The sequence below is a fragment of the Podarcis vaucheri genome (genome assembly GCF_965113315.1).
Source record: "Podarcis vaucheri genome assembly, chromosome: 7".
Lineage (NCBI taxonomy): Eukaryota > Metazoa > Chordata > Lepidosauria > Squamata > Lacertidae > Podarcis > Podarcis vaucheri.
In genome coordinates, this window is record NC_138765.1 from 8380659 (window position 1) to 8401713 (window position 21055).

Consider the following 21055-nt stretch of genomic DNA (forward strand, 5'->3'; position numbering starts at 1 on the left):
CATTCAGAATGCTGTTCTGAATGTTGGCGGTGGGGAGGAAAAACCCTCCTCCCACCGCAAGCCCCGGGAACAGAGGAGAAGCGCTGCGCCCCTTCCCCTCTGTTCCCGTACCTGTCCTGAAGGCTTGCGGTGGGGAGAAAAGCCCTTCTCCGCACCGCCAGCCTGGCAAGCGGTTTCCATAGGAACGCATTAATTGATTTTCAATGCATTCCTATGGGAAACCGTGCTTCGCAAGACGAAAAACTCGCAAGAAGAAAAAACTTGCGGAACAAATTAATTTCGTCTTGCGAGGCACCACTGTAATCTGCGCCTCCATGGAGAGGGAGGTATCGAAGATTACACCCAAAGTCTTAACAGACGGTGCTGGCACTAATTGCACCCCCGCAAGAGATGGGAGTTTCCCCCTCAATCCCATATCGTCCCGTCCCAGCCAGAGGACCTCTGTCTTCGAAGGATTTAACTTCAACTGGCTCCCACGTAACCATCCGGCCACAGCTTCCAAGCATCTGGTCAGTGTGTCTGGGGCCAGAGTCAGGATGGCCATCCATCAACAGATAGAGTTGGGTGTCATCAGCATACTGATGGCAGCCCAGCCCAAAACTCCGGACAAGCTGGGCGAGGGGGCGCATAAAGATGTTAAAAAGCATCGGGGAGAGTATCGCACCCTGGGACACTCCACACACCTTCTCCCCACCTTCAACGGCGCCACACCTCGAGCGCACGTCATCCTCACCTTGGTGAACTGGTGCACTCGATACAGTCCCCACGACTCATGGCGAGTTTCTGTTTCCGCCCTGTAGCACGTGCTGACACACACTGTCCTGGCCGAGGCGGAAGAAGAGACAGAAGGGCTGGTGAGGTCAGTGGTCAAGAGGAATTGGGCAGAGGGGTCTTTGGGTGGGTGCACATCGCAATTTCACGGGAGGGCAGAAAACCTTACAAGGATGGAACGAATAGTTGGCTCCCTAATGGGGGGGGCGCGAACCCCTCAACTTTCTTTTAAATGATTCAGATTGTTGTAGTGATCAGGTGGGATTGCTATGAGGAATTATAACAAATATAGAGTAAGCCAAAGCATTGCGTTGACTGGGTTCAAACTATTTTGATTCTTGATCAATCCACACCTCTGCATCCCTGTTCCAGTTCTCTTTCTTGACAAGTCACGTACACAGCCCAGTTGCTTCGCCAGGCAGGCATCCTGGGTCATCAAAGACAGTGGGCAGTTTCTTTGATGTAGCTTTCTGATATGTTAATCTTAGGATGTTAATCTTAGGGCCAGGAAACAGATCTCACCTGAAGGTGATAATGATCACTGTCTTCCTAGCCACCCTTCTTATGTATATTGCTTGGGGTTGCCAAATGCACTCCTTTGTAGTTCTGTTTTGCTTACCCCAGAAATATGCATGCTTAATTAGTTTGGGTAGTTTAACTTTGTCCCCACGTGGGGTTTGTTGAAATGCTCAGAAGAAATCTGATTGGTTCTTACGAACTCTGTAAAAAGTTCTTTTGTGAATAAAACGACCTGGGCTGGAGGGTGGAGACTGATTATTATACGCACCCTTCCCAGAGTCTTGCTGGTTCAAGCCTCTGTGGGTATTCTTATTAATCAGAGTTCAATCCTTCCTTTACTTTGGGAACACCTCAGATTGTAGCTTTCTTTTCTTTTTTTTTGAAAAATGATTTTTATTGAATGATTTTATGTTACAAAAAACAATACAACCATACTACCACTAAATATAATTAAGAAATAAAAATTACATACATCGATATTTAGTCTGTTATTTGTTATTTACCGTCTTATTTCCTCCCAAACATTGCATACAACAACACACACCCACACCCACACACAAAATGATGATAATGAAAGTAAATATTTCCCCCCCTTTTATCTTCCAAAATCTTTTCTTCAACTTTGACTTCCTGTCAAGTCCCTTTGCATATATTTTATCTTACATTTGAATGTACACAAAACAATAAACCTTTCTATATAATTTTTCTAATACATTCTGAAAACATAATAAATCCTTAATTGTTCTCCACCTCCTTTTAGTTCCTTTATCACTCGAACGCTAGCACGTAGTCAAAACTATTACTGTATTTTTGAACATATCTTCTATAACCATCCCATTTCCCCGCAAATTTTTGCTTTGAGTTTCCTCTGAGTTTACTAGTCAATTGGGCCGTCTCCACCAATTCCTGTAATTTGATTTGCCAATCTGTTAATTTTAGAGCCTCGTGATCTTTCCACAGCTTTCAAGGCTGTGAAGATGTGCAGCCTTAAGACTTCTAAAACACGCAGCCAGGGAGCAGCTGATGTTTGAAGCAGCCCATTCCCCCTGCAGAAAACCCTATGATGTAAAGGAGAACATCAGAATGAGGCCAATGGCCCATTTAGTCTAGAGTCCTGTTTTCACAGGGGCCGACCAGTTGTTTTCTAATGCCGTAAACAAAAGCTGCGGCCCTCTCTGGAACTGAGGGGGTGGGGTGTATCCAGGCTCAGAGCAGACGCACGGACCCCAAGAATTACCAACGTTAGACTCTAGAATGCCACAGCCCATATTTCATCATGTGTAACGTTCTGAACGGGACGCGGGTGGTGCTGTGGGTTAAACCACAGAACCTAGGACTTGCCGATCAGAAGGTCGGCGGTTCGAATCCCCGCGACGGGGTATGCTCCCGTTGCTCGGTCCCTGCTCCTGCCAACCTAACGGTTCGAAAGCACACCAGCACAAGTAGATAAATAGGTACCATTGTGGCGGGAAGGTAAACGGCGTTTCCGTGCGCTGCTCTGGTTCGCCAGAAGCGGCTTGGTTATGCTGGCCACATGACCTGGAAGCTGTACGCCGGCTCCCTCGGCCAATAAAGCGAGATGAGCGCCGCAACCCAAGAGTCGGCCACGACTGGACCGAACGGTCAGGGGTCCCTTTACCTTTAATGTTCTGAACATGTGCGCAGCGGCACCTGAATGCATCCACAAGGTGGGAAGAAAGTTTCTCACCTGACGGGGGTGTCTTTCAGATTCACCGCATGATCCATGAAGTACCCTAGTAGGAAGAGAAGGCGGTGGGAATGGATTTGAGGGAAGAAATTGGGGCCCAATTCCTTAATTCCTTTGCCCCGGTTGTTCTCGCCAACCCCGTCTTGCTACAAGTGTCTCCCCACTAGGGCTGGGCGATATCTGGTTTTCAACATCACGATATATCACCAGCTAAACATTGTGATAGACGGAGATATCATGATGTCTGAAAGAAGGATGGAGCTTTGCAACGGCACTGGCTAGCTTCATGGTTTTTCCCACATTGTGATTTTTGCATAGCACACACACACACACACCATGATTCACAACATGATTTCGCCAGCTCAAAAACTATAAAGCCAATATCACAATATGGACTTATAACCAGTCTTGGACGGTGTATCAATACATCGCTCAGTCCTACTCTCCACTTTTAAACGTGACCGTATACACATGGTGTCAGCAAATAATTAAATAAATTGATTTAATCAATTTTAAATTGATTGAAGGCCTGGAAAGAGCAGGGAATCTGCAAAAATGGCACAAAACGAGGGGGAAAGCGGCCTTGGCAACTGTCATCCCAGGAACCTTTGCACCGACCTTTGAGGCCCATGGAGAGTTGAGAAGTTTGAGAAAGGAGGTTTGGAGAGAGCGATTAGGATGGAGTTTGGTGGATTTTCCAAAAAAGGGTTTTTCAAGAGTTTCCAAGGGTTTGGAGGGTGTTCCCTGCTATACGTGATTTCATGGTTATGCACAGTACCCAGGTGGAGATGCCTGTAAGTGTTTTATAGAATGTGGCTGTTTTACCGATGATTGTTACTGTTTCGCTGCCAATTTGTTAATTATTTAATAATAATAATAATAATTTTATTTATATCCCGCCCTCCCCAGCCGAAGCCGGGCTCAGGGCGGCTAACAACACTAAAATAGTGCAACATTATAAAAACATTATAAAAATTATCGTATTTCTCGCCCTATAGGACGCACTTTTTCCCCTCCAAAAATGAAGGGGAAATCTGGGTGCGTCCTATGGGGCGAATGCAGGCTTTTGCTGAAGCTTGGAGAGCGAGGGGGGTCAGTGCGCACCGACCCCTCTCACTCTCCAGGCTTCAGGAAGACATCCGCAGCCTAGGCAGCCCTGCGGGAGCAGCGTGGGGAGCCTTGCAGGAGTTCCCGGCAAGGCTCCCCACGCTGCGGATAGCAGCCTGCCGCCCGACGGGCGGGGTGCCCTGATGCAGAGCGCCCCTCGCGCGGGGCAGACATCGGCCAGCCCCACAAGCTCGGGGGACAGCAGGGAGGCGCAGCGCCGCCATCCTGCTGTTCCTCGACCTGGTTCTGTTTCCCCGACCTGCTTTGGGGGTGGGAAATAAAGGGAATTTCCCCCCCTTTATTCCCCCCCCCCAAAAAAAAACTAGGTGCGTCCTATGGGACGGAGCGTCCTATGGGACGAAAAATACGGTAATTAAAATCAAAATTGATGGCAACCATAAACTAAAGTTTTGTAAAGATTGCCAAAGGAGGGAGTCAGGCTTATGCTGCAATTGTGACGTTCTGTTATGTCGTTGCTATTTTTTCTTTTGAGAATAATTTTTATTAATTTTCAATTGCAACAATACAATAATAGCTTCATTATAACAATGCCAAATTATAATACAGTTAATAATACAAATCATTGATGCCAAATTATACAGTTTAGGTGGCCCCCTGCGTGCTAGAATTAATGGTTTGATGAGTTACTTTGTTTCTGCGTTCCAAAATCTTATAAATTTCAATTACGCTCTAGTCAAAATACCAATCCCTTATATCACAACTGCAGTTTTAATGACTTCCATTTGCGATTTTGTTTTGCTTGTGAGACGCTTTGTGATTGGTGTGAGTGAAAAGTGGCATGAACAATGAAGGAAGAAGCATGGCCAGAAATGATGGGAGTTACAGTTCAACAACATCTGGGGATGTAAAGATGGGGAAGGCCAATAAACCTTCTCTGGAGCATAAGAAAGTTCTCTCCCAGTACTCCATTGAGGAGGACATTCCTGCAAGGAAATCTAGAGGCCAGAGCTCCACCCTTTTGCCATACCTGCAATGCCAACCTCGGACGTGCCTGCCAGGCTTAGGTCTTCAAAGCGAGAAGGGTCTATGTTGTACAGCAGAGAGGAGCTGGCTTCTGGGGGCATGCCACAACCTTCCTGGGAAGCAAGACGAGAGAGGTGAGTCCACAGGGTGAGTCCACAGGGCTCCCATCAGGTCCAGCCAGCATGCCCAGGGGTCAGATATGCTAGCAGCTGCAATCCAGCAACAACGGGAAAGTGCCCGCCCTGTGGAATGCCCTCCCACCAGATGTCAAAGAGAACAACAACTACCAGACTTTTAGAAGACATCTGAAGGCAGCCCTGTTTAGGGAAGCTTTTCATGTTTGATGTATTACAGTATTTTAATATGTTTTGGAAGCCGCCCAGAGTGGCTGGGGAGGCCCAGCCAGATGGGCGGGGTATAAATAATAAATTATTATTATTCTGAACTAGATGGACCAAAGACCTGCCTCCATATGTAGCAGGCTCTAAGGTTACCAGACGTCCCCATTTCCCAGGGACAGTCCCCGGATTTACAAATCAGTCCCCTGACAAAATTCTATCATTCCTACTAAAGTTGAAAAGTGTCCCCGGATTCATTGAAAAAAAATCTGGTAACCTGACCATGAATATTCTTTTGTGGGAGTGAGGCTACTTACAAAGACAGCTCCTTTCAGCAGATCTGGAACAGTCATGGGGATAAAGCCCTGTGGGAAGAAAGGAAGAGGATGAAGAGCTGTAGGAACCATCTTTGGGTGCCTGGCTCCCAGGGACCCCCTAAGAGGGTAAAGGGTCCCTTGACCGTTAGGTCCAGTCGTGGCCGACTCTGGGGTTGCGGTGCTCATCTCGCTTTATTGGCCGAGGGAGCCGGCGTACAGCTTCCGGGTCATGTGGCCAGCATGACTAAGTCGCTTCTGGCGAACCAGAGCAGTGCACAGAAATGCCGTTTACCTTCCCGCCGGAGTGGTACCTATTTATTTACTTGCACTTTGACGTGCTTTCGAACTGCTAGGTGGGCAGGAGCAGGGACCGAGCAACGGGAGCTCACCCCGTCGCGGGGATTCGAACCGCCGACCTTCTGATCGGCAAGCCCTAGGCTCTGTGTTTTAACGCACAGCGCCACCTGCATCCCGCCACTCACCCCCTAAGAATTTATCGGCAAACGGAGGAATTGCCCCCTCCTGCCCTAAAGAGAGAGGGCAAGACAAGGGGAAGATCAAGAACAGGAGCAGCTGGGCAAGAAAAAGTGACAGCTGCCTCCATGGAGTCAGTGACACAGGCACTACTCAAGATAAATCAATCCTTGGAGACTTTAACAAAGCAGAGTACAGAAAATTCACAAAAATTAACAGAGTTAACAGCAAGATTGGACTTGAACACGAAAAGTGTGACATCCAACACAGAATCTATAAATAAACTGATTGAAGAAAACTCTGCAACACGTAAAATTGCAGAGGATGCCAGAAATATTGCCGGAGAGACACAGGAGAAGCTAGAACCGATTGCTAAGAAGGTATACGAGCATGATGCGACCCTGTCTTTGTTGGAATTACAGAGAAAGGAGAGAAATTTGAAATTAAGATTAATTCCCGAGAGTGAAGGAGACAGCCTCGTGGAGTACCTAACACAAGCATTTGCTGATTTTTGGCAGGAGGATCTGGAGGAGGAAGAATTTAAGATAATAACAGCATTTAGACTGGGCAGGAGACAGAACAGAAATACTCCGAGGGATTGTCTGATTACTCTCAGATCCACGGAAGAAAGAGACAAAATATTAAAACTACACTACCAAAAGGCCTTGGAAATTGAAAATTCACCTATACAAATCTTTAAGGACATCCCTAAATATATCTTGGAGGTGAGAACCTTCTATAAGGATTTGGTCTACCTGCTGAAGAAGAACAACATCCTCTTTAGGTGGGAGTTTCCACAACGACTGTCCTTTAACTACAAGGGAAAGAAGGTGAAAATAAAGACAATCCAAGACAAAGAGAGGTTCCTGGAGAGAAACAACGAGGACCTACAGAAGGGAACGGTGGACCCACTTCTAGAACAAAGGAGAGCATTGGATATTTTGAATTTATCGTTTGGACTAAACCATCGCCATCTGAGGAAGAGCAACAACTCGGAGCAGTAGGAGGGGTAACGGAGAAATAATAAGATGGCCCTGCAACTCCTTAGCTGGAATTGCAATGGGCTGAACATGCCCTTGAAGAGACGACAGGTGTTTCATATTTTGAAAAAAGAACAATTGGACTTGATCTGCCTACAAGAAACCCATGTAACCAGAGTACACAGGAAACTACTTATAAATAAAAGATTAGGACAAGAATTTATCTCATCAGATAAGGTCAAGAAAAGAGGAGTTGTGATTTACGTAAAAGAGAAATGGACCCCAAAAATGATGTTTAAAGATGAACAAGGAAGATACCTAGCAGTTGAAATACAAGTACAAGGAGAAAAATTCTTAATAGTTGGAGTTTATGCACCAAATGAAGGCAAGGCGGAATTTTTAAAGACACTTCACGAAACTCTGATGGACTATTTGGATTACAATGTAATAATTATGGGAGACATGAATGGTGTGGTCTCCACAAACATGGACAAGGCACAAAGACTGACAATCTCCAAGGAAGGGAGACTTCCGAAGACCTTCTTTGAAATGACTGAAAATATGGACTTAATAGACATATGGAGAACGAGGAACCCTCTCGAGAAAGAGGGAACCTTTTTCTCTCAAGCAATGATGACCTGGACCAGAATCGACCAAATTTGGATTACTAGTGGGATGGCTCCAAAGATTAAGAAAATAGAAATCTGCCCAAAGACTTGCTCCGACCATAACGCCGTGAAGATGGAAATGAAACTTACAACAACTGGTCAATTTAGATGGAGGATGAATGACATCCTGTTTCGAGATGAGGAGATCCACAGAAAGGCCCAAAAAACCTTAAAGGACTATTTTGAAATAAATTTAAAGGCTGATGTGGAAAAAAGAGTGATCTGGGACGCAAGCAAAGCTGTGATGTGAGGATTTCTGATTCAACAAAATTCAATAAAAAAGAGAAAGCAGAATGAGAAGAAGGAAAAGATCTTGGAAAAGATAAAAGAAGGAGAGAAAAAACTAAGATCAAAACCAAAGTCCCAGGAGATCTTGAGAGAGATTAAGTTGTATCAAACACAATATATGGAATTGATGAACCAAGAGATTGAGTGGAAGATAAAGCAAATGAGACAAAAGACATTCGAATCAGCAGACAAATGTGGTAAGCTTCTGGCTTGGCAATTGAAAAAAAGACAAAAATTGAATACAGTTACAAACCTAGAAGTGGATGGAAAGAATATACCGTATTTTTTGCACCATAACACTCACTTTTTTCCTCCTAGAAAGTAAGGGGAAATGTCTGTGCGTGTTATGGAGCGAATGCCTGCGGGTGGCGGGGGGATCTGCTGCAGTCGTGAGCAGAGGATCCATGGTTCCTCTTCCTTCCCTCCTCTGTGGTTACAAAGCATGGATCCACATGGATCCTCAGGATTTTTGCATTGGGCTACTCCAAACTCACTGTCAGATCACATGTCTGCAGCCACAGCATGAACCACAAAAATCATATATCCACTATTTCATTTAGAATATTTTTTTTCTTGTTTTCCTCCTCTAAAAACTACGTGCGTGTTATGGTCTGGTGCGTGTTATAGAACGAAAAATACGGTAAATAAACCCAATGAGATTAGGAATTGTTTTTTGAGTTATTTTAAAAAATTATATCAACAAGGATCACAGAATGAAGAGGATATAGATGAATTCCTTAAAAAATATGGACTGCAAAAAATCTCTCATCAAAGTAAGGTGGATCTAAATCAGAGAATAACAGAACAAGAGATAGAGGGTGCCATTCAGAACATGCAACTGGGCAAATCTCCAGGACCAGATGGACTGACTTCCAGATACTACAAAGCTTTGAAGGAGTGGTTGGTACAACCGTTAAAGGAAGTCTGTAACGAGATCCTAGAGGGGAAGAAGGCACCAGAGTCGTGGAAAGAAGCATATATTACACTCATACCAAAGACAGAGACTGAAAAGGCTCAACTTAAGAACTACCGCCCAATATCATTACTTAATGTGGATTACAAAATTTTTGCAGACATTTTGGCAAAAAGGCTGAAAAGAGTTTTGATGGAAAAGATTCATAAGGACCAAGCAGGCTTTCTCCCAAAAAGACACCTATCAGATAATGTGAGGAATATAATTGACATTTTGGAGTTGTTGGAGGTGAACATTAACACTAAAGCAGTGCTGATCTTCGTAGATGCGGAGAAAGCCTTTGACAACATTTCTTGGAGTTTTATGAAAAAGAATCTTCATGGGATGGGGGTAGGCCAAGGGTTTGAGAATGGTATGGGTGCGATATATTCTGAGCAAAAAGCTAAACTAATCGTAAACAATGTGATAACTGAAGAATTTAAGATAGAAAAAGGGACAAGACAGGGGTGTCCAATTTCCCCATTGCTTTTTATTTCTGTCCTGGAGGTGCTGCTAAATATGATTAGAGATGACCAGCAGGTTAAAGGTGTACAGGTCGGAGCTAAACATTACAAATTAAGGGCTTTTGCAGATGACTTGGTTTTGACTTTACAAGAGCCAGACACTAGTACAAAAAGGGTGTTGGAAATAATTCAAGAATTTGGCCAGGTGGCTGGATTCAAATTGAACAAACAAAAGACTAAAGTTTTGGAAAAAAACTTAACAGTAACGGAGAGGGAGAAATTCCAGAACGAAACAGGTTTGACAGTGGTTAAGAAGGTGAAATACCTAGGGTTTATTTGACATCTAAAAATTTAAATTTGTATAAAGATAATTATGAAAAATGTTGGTCAGAAATCAAAAAGGATCTAGAAATATGGTCAAATTTGAAATTGTCAATGTTAGGCCGAATTGCAGTTATTAAGATGAATGTATTGCCTAGAATGTTATTTTTGTTTCAAACTTTGCAGATTCTTGACAAGATGGACTGTTTCAAGAGGTGGCAGAAAGACATTTCGAAATTTGTCTGGCAGGGCAAAAAGCCCAGAATAAAATTTAAAATATTGACAGATGCAAAAGAAAGAGGGGGATTTGCCCTGCCGGACTTAAAACTGTACTATGAAGCAGCAGCGTTTTGCTGGCTGAAAGAGTGGATGCTCCTCGAGAACACAGATATCTTGGATTTGGAAGGTTTCAATAATACATTTGGTTGGCATGCATATCTATGGTATGACAAAATTAAAGTGCATAGGGCCTTTAAAAATCATATTGTCAGAAAAGCGTTGTTTAATGTTTGGATAAGATACAAAGATTTGTTGGAAAATAAAACCCCTAGATGGTTATCACCCTTGGAGGCAAAGGCATTGAAGAAGCTCAATATGGAGGCCGAATGGCCAAAGTATTGGGAAATCTTGGAACAAGATGGAGACAAATTGAAATTACAGAGTCATGAGAAACTGAAACCTAAAGTACGAGATTGGCTCCATTATTATCAAATAATGGAGAACTACAAACAGGATAGGAAAATTGGCTTCCAGGTGGAGAAATCAAAATTAGAAACTGAATTGTTAGAACCCAATACTAAGAATTTGTCAAGAATGTACAATTTGCTGCTGAAATGGAATACACAGGATGAAACAGTTAAATCGGCTATGATCAAGTGGGCACAGGACATTGGTCATAACATTATGTTTGCTGACTGGGAATGGTTGTGGAACACCAGTATAAAATTTACGGCATGTAATGCCTTAAAGGAAAACATTATGAAAATGATTTACAGGTGGTACATGACCCCAGTCAAGCTAGCAAAAATTTACAATTTGCCTGACAATAAGTGCTGGAAGTGTAAAGAAACTGAGGGTACTTTTTATCACCTTTGGTGGACGTGCCCGAAGATTAAGGCTTTCTGGGAGATGATATATAATGAAATGAAAAAGGTACTTAAATGTACATTTTCTAAGAAACCAGAGGCCTTTCTCTTGGGCATTGTCGGCCAATTGGTGTCAAAGAAGGATAGAAATTTCTTTATGTATGCTACGACAGCAGCAAGAATACTTATCGCAAAGTATTGGAAGACACAAGATCTACCCACTTTGGAAGAATGGCAGATGAAAGTGATGGACTATATGACACTGGCAGAGATGACTGGCAGAATCCGCGATCAGCGGAAGGAGACGACGGAAGAAGATTGGAAGAAATTTAAAATTTACTTGAAGGACTATTATAAACTTGATGAAGGTTAAAATGTCAAGGCTTTTAGAATGAAAGGGTTACAGCGAGATAATATTAGATTGAAGGAAATACTAGTAAGATATATCCTTGACAGAACTGTTAGAAGTTGCTGAAAAACTTTGGGCATTGGGATGCAGAAAGGGGAGGTATGGGGGAGTCTGAGAAACGAAGTTCATGAAAATTTGTTTATGAAACTATACGTGTTTGTATGTCTTTTTATATGTTAGTGTTGTTTTAAAAAAATTCTGTAAAACTAATAAAAATATATTTTAAAAAAAAAACAAGAACAAGACACTGCCCCATGCCTGGTTCTCACATCTTCTGTCCTGGCGCAGAGAAGAGGTCGTGGAAGAGAGGCTTTTGCCCACAGCTGGGCCGGTGGTGAGATGATGGGACATTTTGGGAAACAACTCTGGACAAGACAGAATTTAGTCTGATCAAGCACGACACTTTTTGCATTATTCAGTTCCCGTGTTTAGAATTACTTAGCCCAGATGGGTTATGCCTCGACTGTTAGGAGATCCCAAGAAGGAACAACTGGTTTGTAAATTTAATATATGACACTGGAAGGTGCCACGAAAGTCATCTAGTCCAACCCCCTGCAATGCAGGAATCTCAGCTAAAGCATCCATGGCAGATGGACACCCAACCTGCTTAAAAACCTCCAAGGAGAGTCTCTTTCACATTTGAACAGCCCTGACTGTCAGAAAGTTTTTCTGCATGTTTGGTCGGGATCTCCTTTCTTGCAACCTGAAGCCATTGCTTCAAGTTCTACTCTCCAGAGCAGGAGAAAACAAGCTTGTTCCCTCTGCCATGTGAGAGCCCTTGAGATATTTGGCTATCCTATCTTCTCTCAGTCTCTTCTCCAGGCTAAACATACCCAGCTCCTTCAACCATTCCTCATCAGGCTTGGTTTCCAGACCATTGATCACTTTGGTTGCCCTTCTCTGCACACACCTTCCAGCTTGTCAACATCCTTTTTAAATTGTGCCGTCCAGAAACTGGACACAGTATTCCAAGTGTGCTTTGACCAAGGCAGAATAGAGTGGTCCTAGTACCATATTTTTCGCTCTATAGGACGCACCTGACCATAGGATGCACCTTGTTTTAGAGGGAGAGAACAAGAAAAAAAAATTCTCAGCGCCCCTTCAGCGAAGCGGCAGGAGAAACGGAGCCCCTTCCATTTCTCCTCCCGCTTGGCCGAAGGGGCGCTGCGCAGCTCTCCCTCTCTGCTGAAGCCAGGAGAGTCTTGCTCTCCCGGCTTCAGCAAAAGGAACCCGAAGCCTTCGGAGCACAGTGCGAGTTCAGGCGGCTATCCCTGAAGCCTGGAGAGCAAAAGGGGTCAGTGCGCACCGACGCCTCTCACTCTCCAGGCTTCAGCGAAAGCAACGCAAAGCCTCCGGAGTGCGGATGGAGCGCTCCCTCTGCACTTCGGAGGCTTCGCGTTGCTATCGCTGAAGTCAAGGAGCCTGCATTCGCTCCACAGGACGCACACACATTTACTCTTAATTTTTGGAGGGGAAAAAGTGCGTCCTATAGAGCAAAAAATACGGTACTTCCCTTGATCTGGACACTATACTTATGGTGATGCAGCCTAGAATAGCATTCGCTTTTTCTTTTTTTTCTTTTTTTTGCTGCTGCATCACACTGCTGATTTATGTTCAGCTTGTGGCCCACCAAAACCCCTAGATCCTTTTCACATGTTCAGCTAGTAAGCCATGCACAGTGGCACCTCAGGTTAATAACTTAATTAGTTCTGGAGGTCTGTTCTTAACCTGAAACTGTTCTTAACCTAAAGCACCACTTTAGCTAATGGGGCCTCCTGCTGCCGCTGCGCCGTCGGAGCACGATTTCTGTTCTCATCCTGAAGCAAAGTTCTTAACCTGAAGCATTATTTCTGGGTTAGCGGAGTCTGTAACCTGAAGTGTATGTAACCCGAGGTACCACTGTACTGTAAAGGCTGGGAGACCTGGCAGGCTGATTTGCAGTAAGTCCACACCTTTTTTTAAATTAAAGCACTAGAACCAATCACTCCATCGCTTTTGAAGTCCTTCTTTGACATCCCTGCACCCACCCACTTACCCCCAAAAGCCCTACTCTGGGCCAGCAGATGAGGACACTCTGCTCCACAGGGTACCCCCCCAAAAAAATAAACCACACACACCGTTCGGTACCTTTTTCACCAGCTTGTTGTAAGTGAACTGCACCAAGGCTTGCTGCAACATTGCTCCAGCCCCACGGAGGTAGAATGACCGGTAGCCCGAGATGTGGGACAGGCGCCTGCGGAACAGAGGGGAGGAAAGAAGAAGGCATTGAGGAGCTTCCCAGGGATGTGGGGCTTGATCTGCTCATGTGGGTTACCCTGCTGTTAGGATATTGATGTTCTGTTCCACCCTAAGAGGAACAGATATGTGGACTGTTGTCTGTCACATGTGTTTACATTCCAGCACAGCCTGCTGGGAACTTCCGTTGTGTATAGCTTTTGCTTATGTTTCCTGCTCTTGGACATGAAAGAGAGCAGACATGTTTTTCTTTGTCCTGAACTATGCTGAATAAACTGCTTGTAAATATGCTTTACATATGCCTCTGTCTGCCACTTCTGTTGCGTGTTATTTACTCTGCTGACTGAGGTGTGCTCAAGCTTCTGAAGGCTTCTGAAGCTGTGTGCTGCTGTTTTGATGCTGTTCCAAGGACCTGAGTTTGCCCGGATGCCAGACAGTGGGCTGGAGCCAGCTGGGGGCCTGCGAATTGACCCCCCCCCCCGTTCCCTTGGACACATCCCAACACCTGCTTGGGGGAGGGCAGGCTGGGCTAGCTGGCCTTTTAAGCCCTGTCAACAGCCAAGAGCTTCAGGAGTCACTAGCTACCCCCAGACTGTCACTATTTTGCAGGGAGCCATTCCATCACCAGAAACTTAGGTTTGCGCAAACTGGATTAAAGAGCCTTGTTGCAACAAATGTCTAGGCTGGAGCTCTTCCCTGGAGGTGCTGGGGACTGAACTCTCTGCTTGCAAGGCAGATGCTTGACCCTTGAGCTGTGGTCCTTTCCCTGCCATGTGCCCAATATCCAGTTGCACCAAGGAGGACAACGCTCTCCAGGAAACATGGCCCCACAGCCACGTTAAGAGTGCCAATTCCATGACGAACGCATTTAGTCAATGGCAGGCTTCCTTTCGTGACAGGAGAGGCTCTCAGCTTTGGCCCGAGGCTGAGAGGGACCTTTGTGAAAAAGATCACGGGGGTGGGGTGGGGGGGGAAAGCAGCCTGCTACTGGAAAAGGCCCTGGGGCCAAACAGCTCATCTCAAAGGCCACCCATCAAATATTCATCCCTGTTCAGGAAGGAGAAGGGCTTCCAATCAGCTAATGGGTGCCTGCAAATTCTGGAAATATCCACTCAGAGACCAAAGGCACCCTTTGTCCTGGCGGAATCATATTTAGCACCCTCTCCCTCCATCAGGGCATTAGGCAATTTGTCTAAGTCTTGTTTGCTCCCTCGCTCCTCTGCTTGCCTTCGCACAAGCACACTTCCTCCAACGCTTTTTCAGGGAGCTGGTGGCTGCAACAATGGGGCAATTCATTCCAGGCCTCAGAGCCTGTTTACGTGGGGTTGTATCCAGCTAAACTGAAATACTTTATTGTCACTTGTACAACTTGCACCCCCACTCAACTCTCTTAGTCTTAATTCCCCTCGTTTAGTGATGCACACCCACTAAACCCGAAAGTCTGTTGCCCTGTTGTTATCTTTTCATTCAGCAGCCTAACAGCCCACGGATAGAAGCTGTTCCTTACCCTGTTGGCGCAACTAATCCCGCTTCTATATCTTCTGCCCGAGGGTAGGAGATCAAGAAAGTGCCGGCCAGGGTGTGAATCGTCCCTGAGAATTTTCCTCACTCTCCTGAGGCAACGTTCTTCCGCTATTTCATCCAGCGGATTCACGGGACAGCCCATAATATCTTGTGCTGTATTCGCCACCCTCTGTAGGCACTTCCTATCAGCTGATGTCAAACCAGCGTACCACACCGTGATGCAGTATGAAAGGACACTTTCTGTTGTGGACCGGTAGAAGGAGATCATCAAATGTTGACTGACATCGTTCTTCCGTAATACTCTGAGAAGATGGAGTCTCTCTTGGGCTTTCTTAACCACCTGGGTTGTATTGATTTTCCAAGTAAGGTCTTCACTGAGATAAACTCCTAGGAATTTAAAGGAAGAGACTCTCTCCACACAGCCCTCCCCGATGTACAGCGGGGCTAGTTCTCCTCTTCCTCCGAAAGTCCAACACCATCTCCTTTGTCTTGCTGATCTTAAGGTGCAAGTTGTTTCCTAGGCACCATGTAGATAATTTTTAATATTTTAAACAGCCACAGCTCAGTGCCAGGGTGTCTTCCTTGCAATCAGGAGGTTGCAGGTTCAATCAGGGGCAGACCTTGGTAATATGGCGCCTAGTGCAAGGCCAAAATTTGATTCCCCCCGCCCTAAACAACTTTGTGCACATTACTGATGGTGATGGGATTTCAGTGTGTGTGTGTGCATGCTTTGGAAATTTCGCTCAACGCACACAAACTGAGAGAGAAGGGCAAACAATATATTGGAACAAGAGGGTGATAAATTGAAATTACAGAGTCACGAGAAATTGAAGACCAAAGTACGAGATTGGCTCCATTATTATCAAATAATGGAGGTTTATAAACAAGACAGGAAAATTGGTTTCCAGGTGGAGAAATCAAAATTAGAAATAGAATTGTTAGAACCCAATGCTAAGAACTTGTCTAGAATGTATAACTTGTTGCTGAAATGGAATACACAAGATGAAACAGTTAAATCAGCTATGATTAAGTGGGCACAGGACATTGGACATAACATTATGTTTGCTGACTGGGAACAGTTGTGGACCACCGGTTTGAAATTTACGGCATGTAATGCCTTAAAGGAAAATATTATGAAAATGATCTATAGGTGGTACATGACCCCAGTCAAGCTAGCAAAAATCTACCATTTGCCTGATAACAAGTGTTGGAAATGTAAAGAAATTGAAGGTACTTTTTATCACCTTTGGTGGACGTGCCCAAAGATTAAGGCTTTCTGGGAAATGATATATAATGAAATGAAAAAGGTACTTAAATGTACTTTCTCTAAGAAACCAGAGGCCTTTCTCTTGGGCATTGTCGGCCAATTGGTGCCAAAGAAAGACAGAACTTTTTTATGTACGCTACCACAGCAGCAAGAGTACTCATCGCAAAGCATTGGAAGACTCAAGATCTACCCACTCTGGAAGAATGGCAGATGAAGGTGATAGACTATATGGGACTGGCTGAAATGACCGGCAGAATCTGTGACCAGGGGAAAGAGGCGGCGGACGAAGATTGGAAGAAATTTAAAATTTATCTTAAGAAATATTGTAAAATTAATGAATGCTAAAATGTCAAGGTTTTAAGGGGGGGAAGGGGTTTACAGCTGTGAAATGTTAAGTAAAAGAAAAGAATGACAAAATTTGATAAAACCAAGTGTTAGGATTTGCTGAAATAATTTTGGAAAATGGGATGTAGAAAGGGGAGGTATGGGGAAGTCGGCGAAGTAAGGTTTAAGAAAAAGGGATATGAAATTATATATGTCTGTTTGTGTGCTTGTCTGTTTGTACTGTGTATTGTTTGTGTTTATAAAAAGTGTGAAAAACCAATAAAAACTTTATATATAAAAAAGAAGGGCAAACAATATGGTAGAGAGCAGGGCTCTCGGAGGAGAAACTTATACAATTGAGAAGTGTATGATTTGCGTATGTGTTTGCAAATTACGGGGCAACTTTGAAACCACCATTTCCCCTTTACATTGCAAGCCAATCACTTCTGGGTCAGCAGTCAGAATAGACAGGAAGCAAGCCTAGGACCCACGTACCTACGGAACCGTCTCTCCTGGTATGACCCCCAGAGGACCTTAAGGTCCACAAATAACAACACTTTGGAGGTCCCAAGTCACAAGGTGGTTAGATTGGTCTCAACTAGGGCCAGGGTCTTTTCAGCACTGGCCCCAACGTGGTGGAACGCTCTGTCACAAGAGACCAGGGCTCTGCGGGACTTGACATCTTTCCACAGGGCCTGCAAGACAGAGCTGTTCCGCCTGGCCTTTGGTTTGGACTCGGTCTGACCCTTATGTTTCCCTCCCCTTATGGTCTTGATTTATCAGCTACTTTAAAATGAGGCTGCATTTTAAATTGCGTTTTAGCCTGTATTTTAAATTGCCCCCCCTTCTCTTTCCCCCCTATTATATTTTTACTGTGATTTTATATGTGTTAGCTGCCCTGAGCCCGGCTCTGGCTGGGGAGGGTGGGGTATAAATAAAATTTATTATTATTATTAAGCAGATCTCTGAGGTGACAGATTAGAGACATTTCCAGTTCTACCTTTCCCGGATGCCACTGGGATTGAACCTGAGACCTTTTGCACACTAGGCAGATCCCCTACCATTGAGCCATGAACTTCTCCCTAGGAAGAGGCAGCTGCCTAGAGAATATTACTGGCACTGACTAAGGGAAGAAGGGGGAAACTTAATTTTTTCCAGACTGTATTGAAAGTACCGTATTTTTCGCTCTATAGGACACACTTTTTCCCCTCCAAAAATTGAGGGGAAATGTGTGTGTGTCCTATGGAGCAAATGCAGGCTCCTTGGCTTCAGCGATACAAGATGGGTGACACCTGGCTTGAGAGCAGTACATGTGAAAAGGATCTAGGAGTCTTGGTTGACCACAAACTTGACATGAGCCAACAGTGTGACGCGGCAGCTAAAAAAGCCAATGCAATTCTGGGCTGCATCAATAGGAGTATAGCATCTAGATCAAGGGAAGTAATAGTGCCACTGTATTCTGCTCTGGTCAGACCTCACCTGGAGTACTGTGTCCAGTTCTGGGCACCACAATTCAAGAAGGACACTGACAAACTGGAACGTGTCCAGAGGAGGGCAACCAAAATGGTCAAAGGCCTGGAAACGATGCCTTATGTGGAACGGCTAAGGGAGCTGGGCATGTTTAGCCTGGAGAAGAGGAGGTTAAGGGGTGATATGATAGCCATGTTCAAATATATAAAAGGATGTCACATAGAGGCGGGGGAAAGGTTGTTTTCTGCTGCTCCAGAGAAGCGGACACGGAGCAATGGTTCCAAACTACAAGAAAGAAGATTCCACCTAAACATTAGGAAGAACTTCCTGACAGTAAGAGCTGTTCGACAGTGGAATTTGCTGCCAATGAGTGTGGTGGAGTCTCCTCCTTTGGAGGTCTTTAAGCAGAGGCTTGACAACCATATGTCAGGAGTGCTCTGATGGTGTTTCCTGCTTGGCAGGGGGTTGGACTCGATGGCCCTTGTGGTCTCTTCCAACTCTACGATTCTATGATAGCAATGCGAAGCCTCCGAAGCGCAGAGGGAGCGCTCCGACCCCTCTCGCTCTCCAGGCTTCAGGGATAGCCGTGCACAGCCCCTGCGGCAGGGAGAGGCTGCTCGGGGCTATGGCTTCTTTAGCCCCGCACAGCCTCTCCCGGCAGGGAGAGGTTGCGCAGGGCTAAAGAGGAAGCCAAAACAGCGAGTGGGATGGATCCCGCTGGCTGTCTTTGCTTGTGGCATAGCCGTGTGCAACCCCTCGGGAAGGGAGGGGTTGCGCACAGCCTGTACGCTGCTCTTTGGGGCTGGGGGGGGGAATAAGATTCCCCCCTTGATTCCCCCCCCTTAAAACTAGGTGCGCCCTATGGTTCGGTGCGCCCTATGGAGTGAAAAATACGGTAAACGGCACTCTCTCATTCTCTACCAGCAAGTGGCGCTGTTGCTTCATTTCACTGTGCTCAGAAAGGGAGTCAGAACAGTCCCTTTTAAGCAGAATGCCTTATGTGGGAAGGGACGAGTCCGCCAATTTCTCATACACACCTTTGCCTTATGATATCCAGGTCTTCCCCAATTTCCAGGTGCCCTTTCGCCTTGAAGTCAAATGCTGTTTAAAAAAAGAAAAAGAAAAACACAGGGGGATATGAAGATTGAACCAGGAATAAGGAAGAATTTAATATATCCAGGTATTATTTAAAAAGGCAACGCAAGCACAGCCTGGAAAGATGCAAGTAACCCCCCCTGGTGGTGATAAAAGGAATCCTTTCTCACCTGGCTTTTCACCAACAACCTCCAACACCCGCGCTTGGCTCTCATCTCCAATAGGCTGGGGAAAGGAAGAGGTCAGAGGTTAAAGACATGGAAGCGTCAGAGGTATTTCTGCTCCCTATTATTTACTTATTATCCATTTTCTAGCACATGTTTTCCTCTGAGGAGCTCAAGGTGGTGCCCAGAGCTCCTTTCCTCCTTGTTTTATTCTCACACAACAACTCTGTGAGGTAGGTTAGGCTCCCAAGGTTTTTCCCCTCCCCAGAGAACCTCATGGCCTAGGAAAGGATTTGAACCCTGGTCTCCCAAGTCCTGTGGGACGCGGGTGGCGCTGTGGGTTAAACCACAGAGCCTAGGGCTTGCTGATCAGAAGCCCGGCGGTTCGAATCCCCGCGACGGGGTGAGCTCCCGTTGCTCGGTCCCTGCTCCTGCCAACCTAGCAGTTCGAAAGCACGTCAAAGTGCAAGTAGATCAATAGGTACCTCTCCGGTGGGAAGGTAGACGGCGTTTCCATGCGCTGCTCTGGTTCGCCAGAAGCGGCTTAGTCATGCTGGCCACATGACCCGAAAGCTGTACACCGGCTCCCTCGGCCAGTAAAGCGAGATGAGCGCCACAACCCCAGAGTCGGCCACAACTGGACCTAATGGTCAGGGGTCCCTTTCCTTTTCCCCTCCCAGGTCCTAGTCTGACTCTAACCGTTACACCACACTAGCTCTGAGGAACTAACCACCAGGGTCTCTTACATGGAACTGGTTTACTGGTTTCAGGCAAAGGAGCTTGAAGGGGCAATGAGTTGGTTAGAGCCTGGTGCTGATAATGTCAAGGTTGCTGGTTTGATCCCTGTAAGGGACAGCTGCATATTACTGCATGAAAGGGGGGCTGGACTAGATGACCCCCAGGGTCCCTTCCAACTCTAAAATTCCATGCTTCTATGAAGCTTCCATGGGCAGGGATACGTCAAAAGGCTTGGTGCCCATACCCCCACATCCCTCTCTTCCTGCACACATATTGCCACGACCAAAGGACTATATACGGGCTCGGTCCAGTATATCTGAAGGAGCGTCTCCACCCCCATCGTTCTGCCAAGACACTGAGGTCCAGCACCGAGGGCCTTCTGGAGGTTCCCTCCGTGTGAGAAGCCAAGTTACAGGGAAGCAGGCAGAGGGCCTTCTTGGTGGTGGCATCCACCCTGTGGAACAATCTCCCAGCAGATGTCAAAGAGAACAACTACCAGACTTTTAGAAGACATCTGAAGGCAGCCCTTTTTAGGGAAACTTTTAATGTTTGATGCATTACTGTATTTTAATATTTTGTTGGAAGCCGCCCAGAGTGGCTGGGGAAGCCCAGCCAGATGGGCAGGGTATAAATAAATTATTATTATTATTTATTTTTATTACAACTACTACCACTAATATTATTCAGTTTACCGTTGTTGGGTGCCACACCACCCGCTCTTCCTTTTATTTATTTTTTAATTTATTTATTGAATTTATATGCAGCTCTATACCCATGGGTCTCAGGGCAGTTCACAGAATAAAATCCAGATATAAAACCACAAAATACATAATAAAAATAAAAACAACAACCC

General features: G+C 45.3%; 1 protein-coding gene across 1 annotated transcript in view; it reads right to left on the reverse strand.

Moving 5' to 3' along the window:
- The window catches only part of SARS2 (seryl-tRNA synthetase 2, mitochondrial), a 34844-nt gene that overhangs the window by 8862 nt on the left and 4927 nt on the right, over window positions 1–21055 (reverse strand). Inside the window, exons 5-11 of the mRNA XM_082231180.1 lie at window positions 19471–19525; window positions 19243–19306; window positions 13513–13618; window positions 5745–5792; window positions 5094–5202; window positions 2999–3044; window positions 734–821 (exon numbers count right to left, since the gene is read on the reverse strand). Coding sequence (XP_082087306.1) covers window positions 734–821; window positions 2999–3044; window positions 5094–5202; window positions 5745–5792; window positions 13513–13618; window positions 19243–19306; window positions 19471–19525 — 516 coding nt within the window. The remainder of the gene's footprint in view (window positions 1–733; window positions 822–2998; window positions 3045–5093; window positions 5203–5744; window positions 5793–13512; window positions 13619–19242; window positions 19307–19470; window positions 19526–21055) is intronic.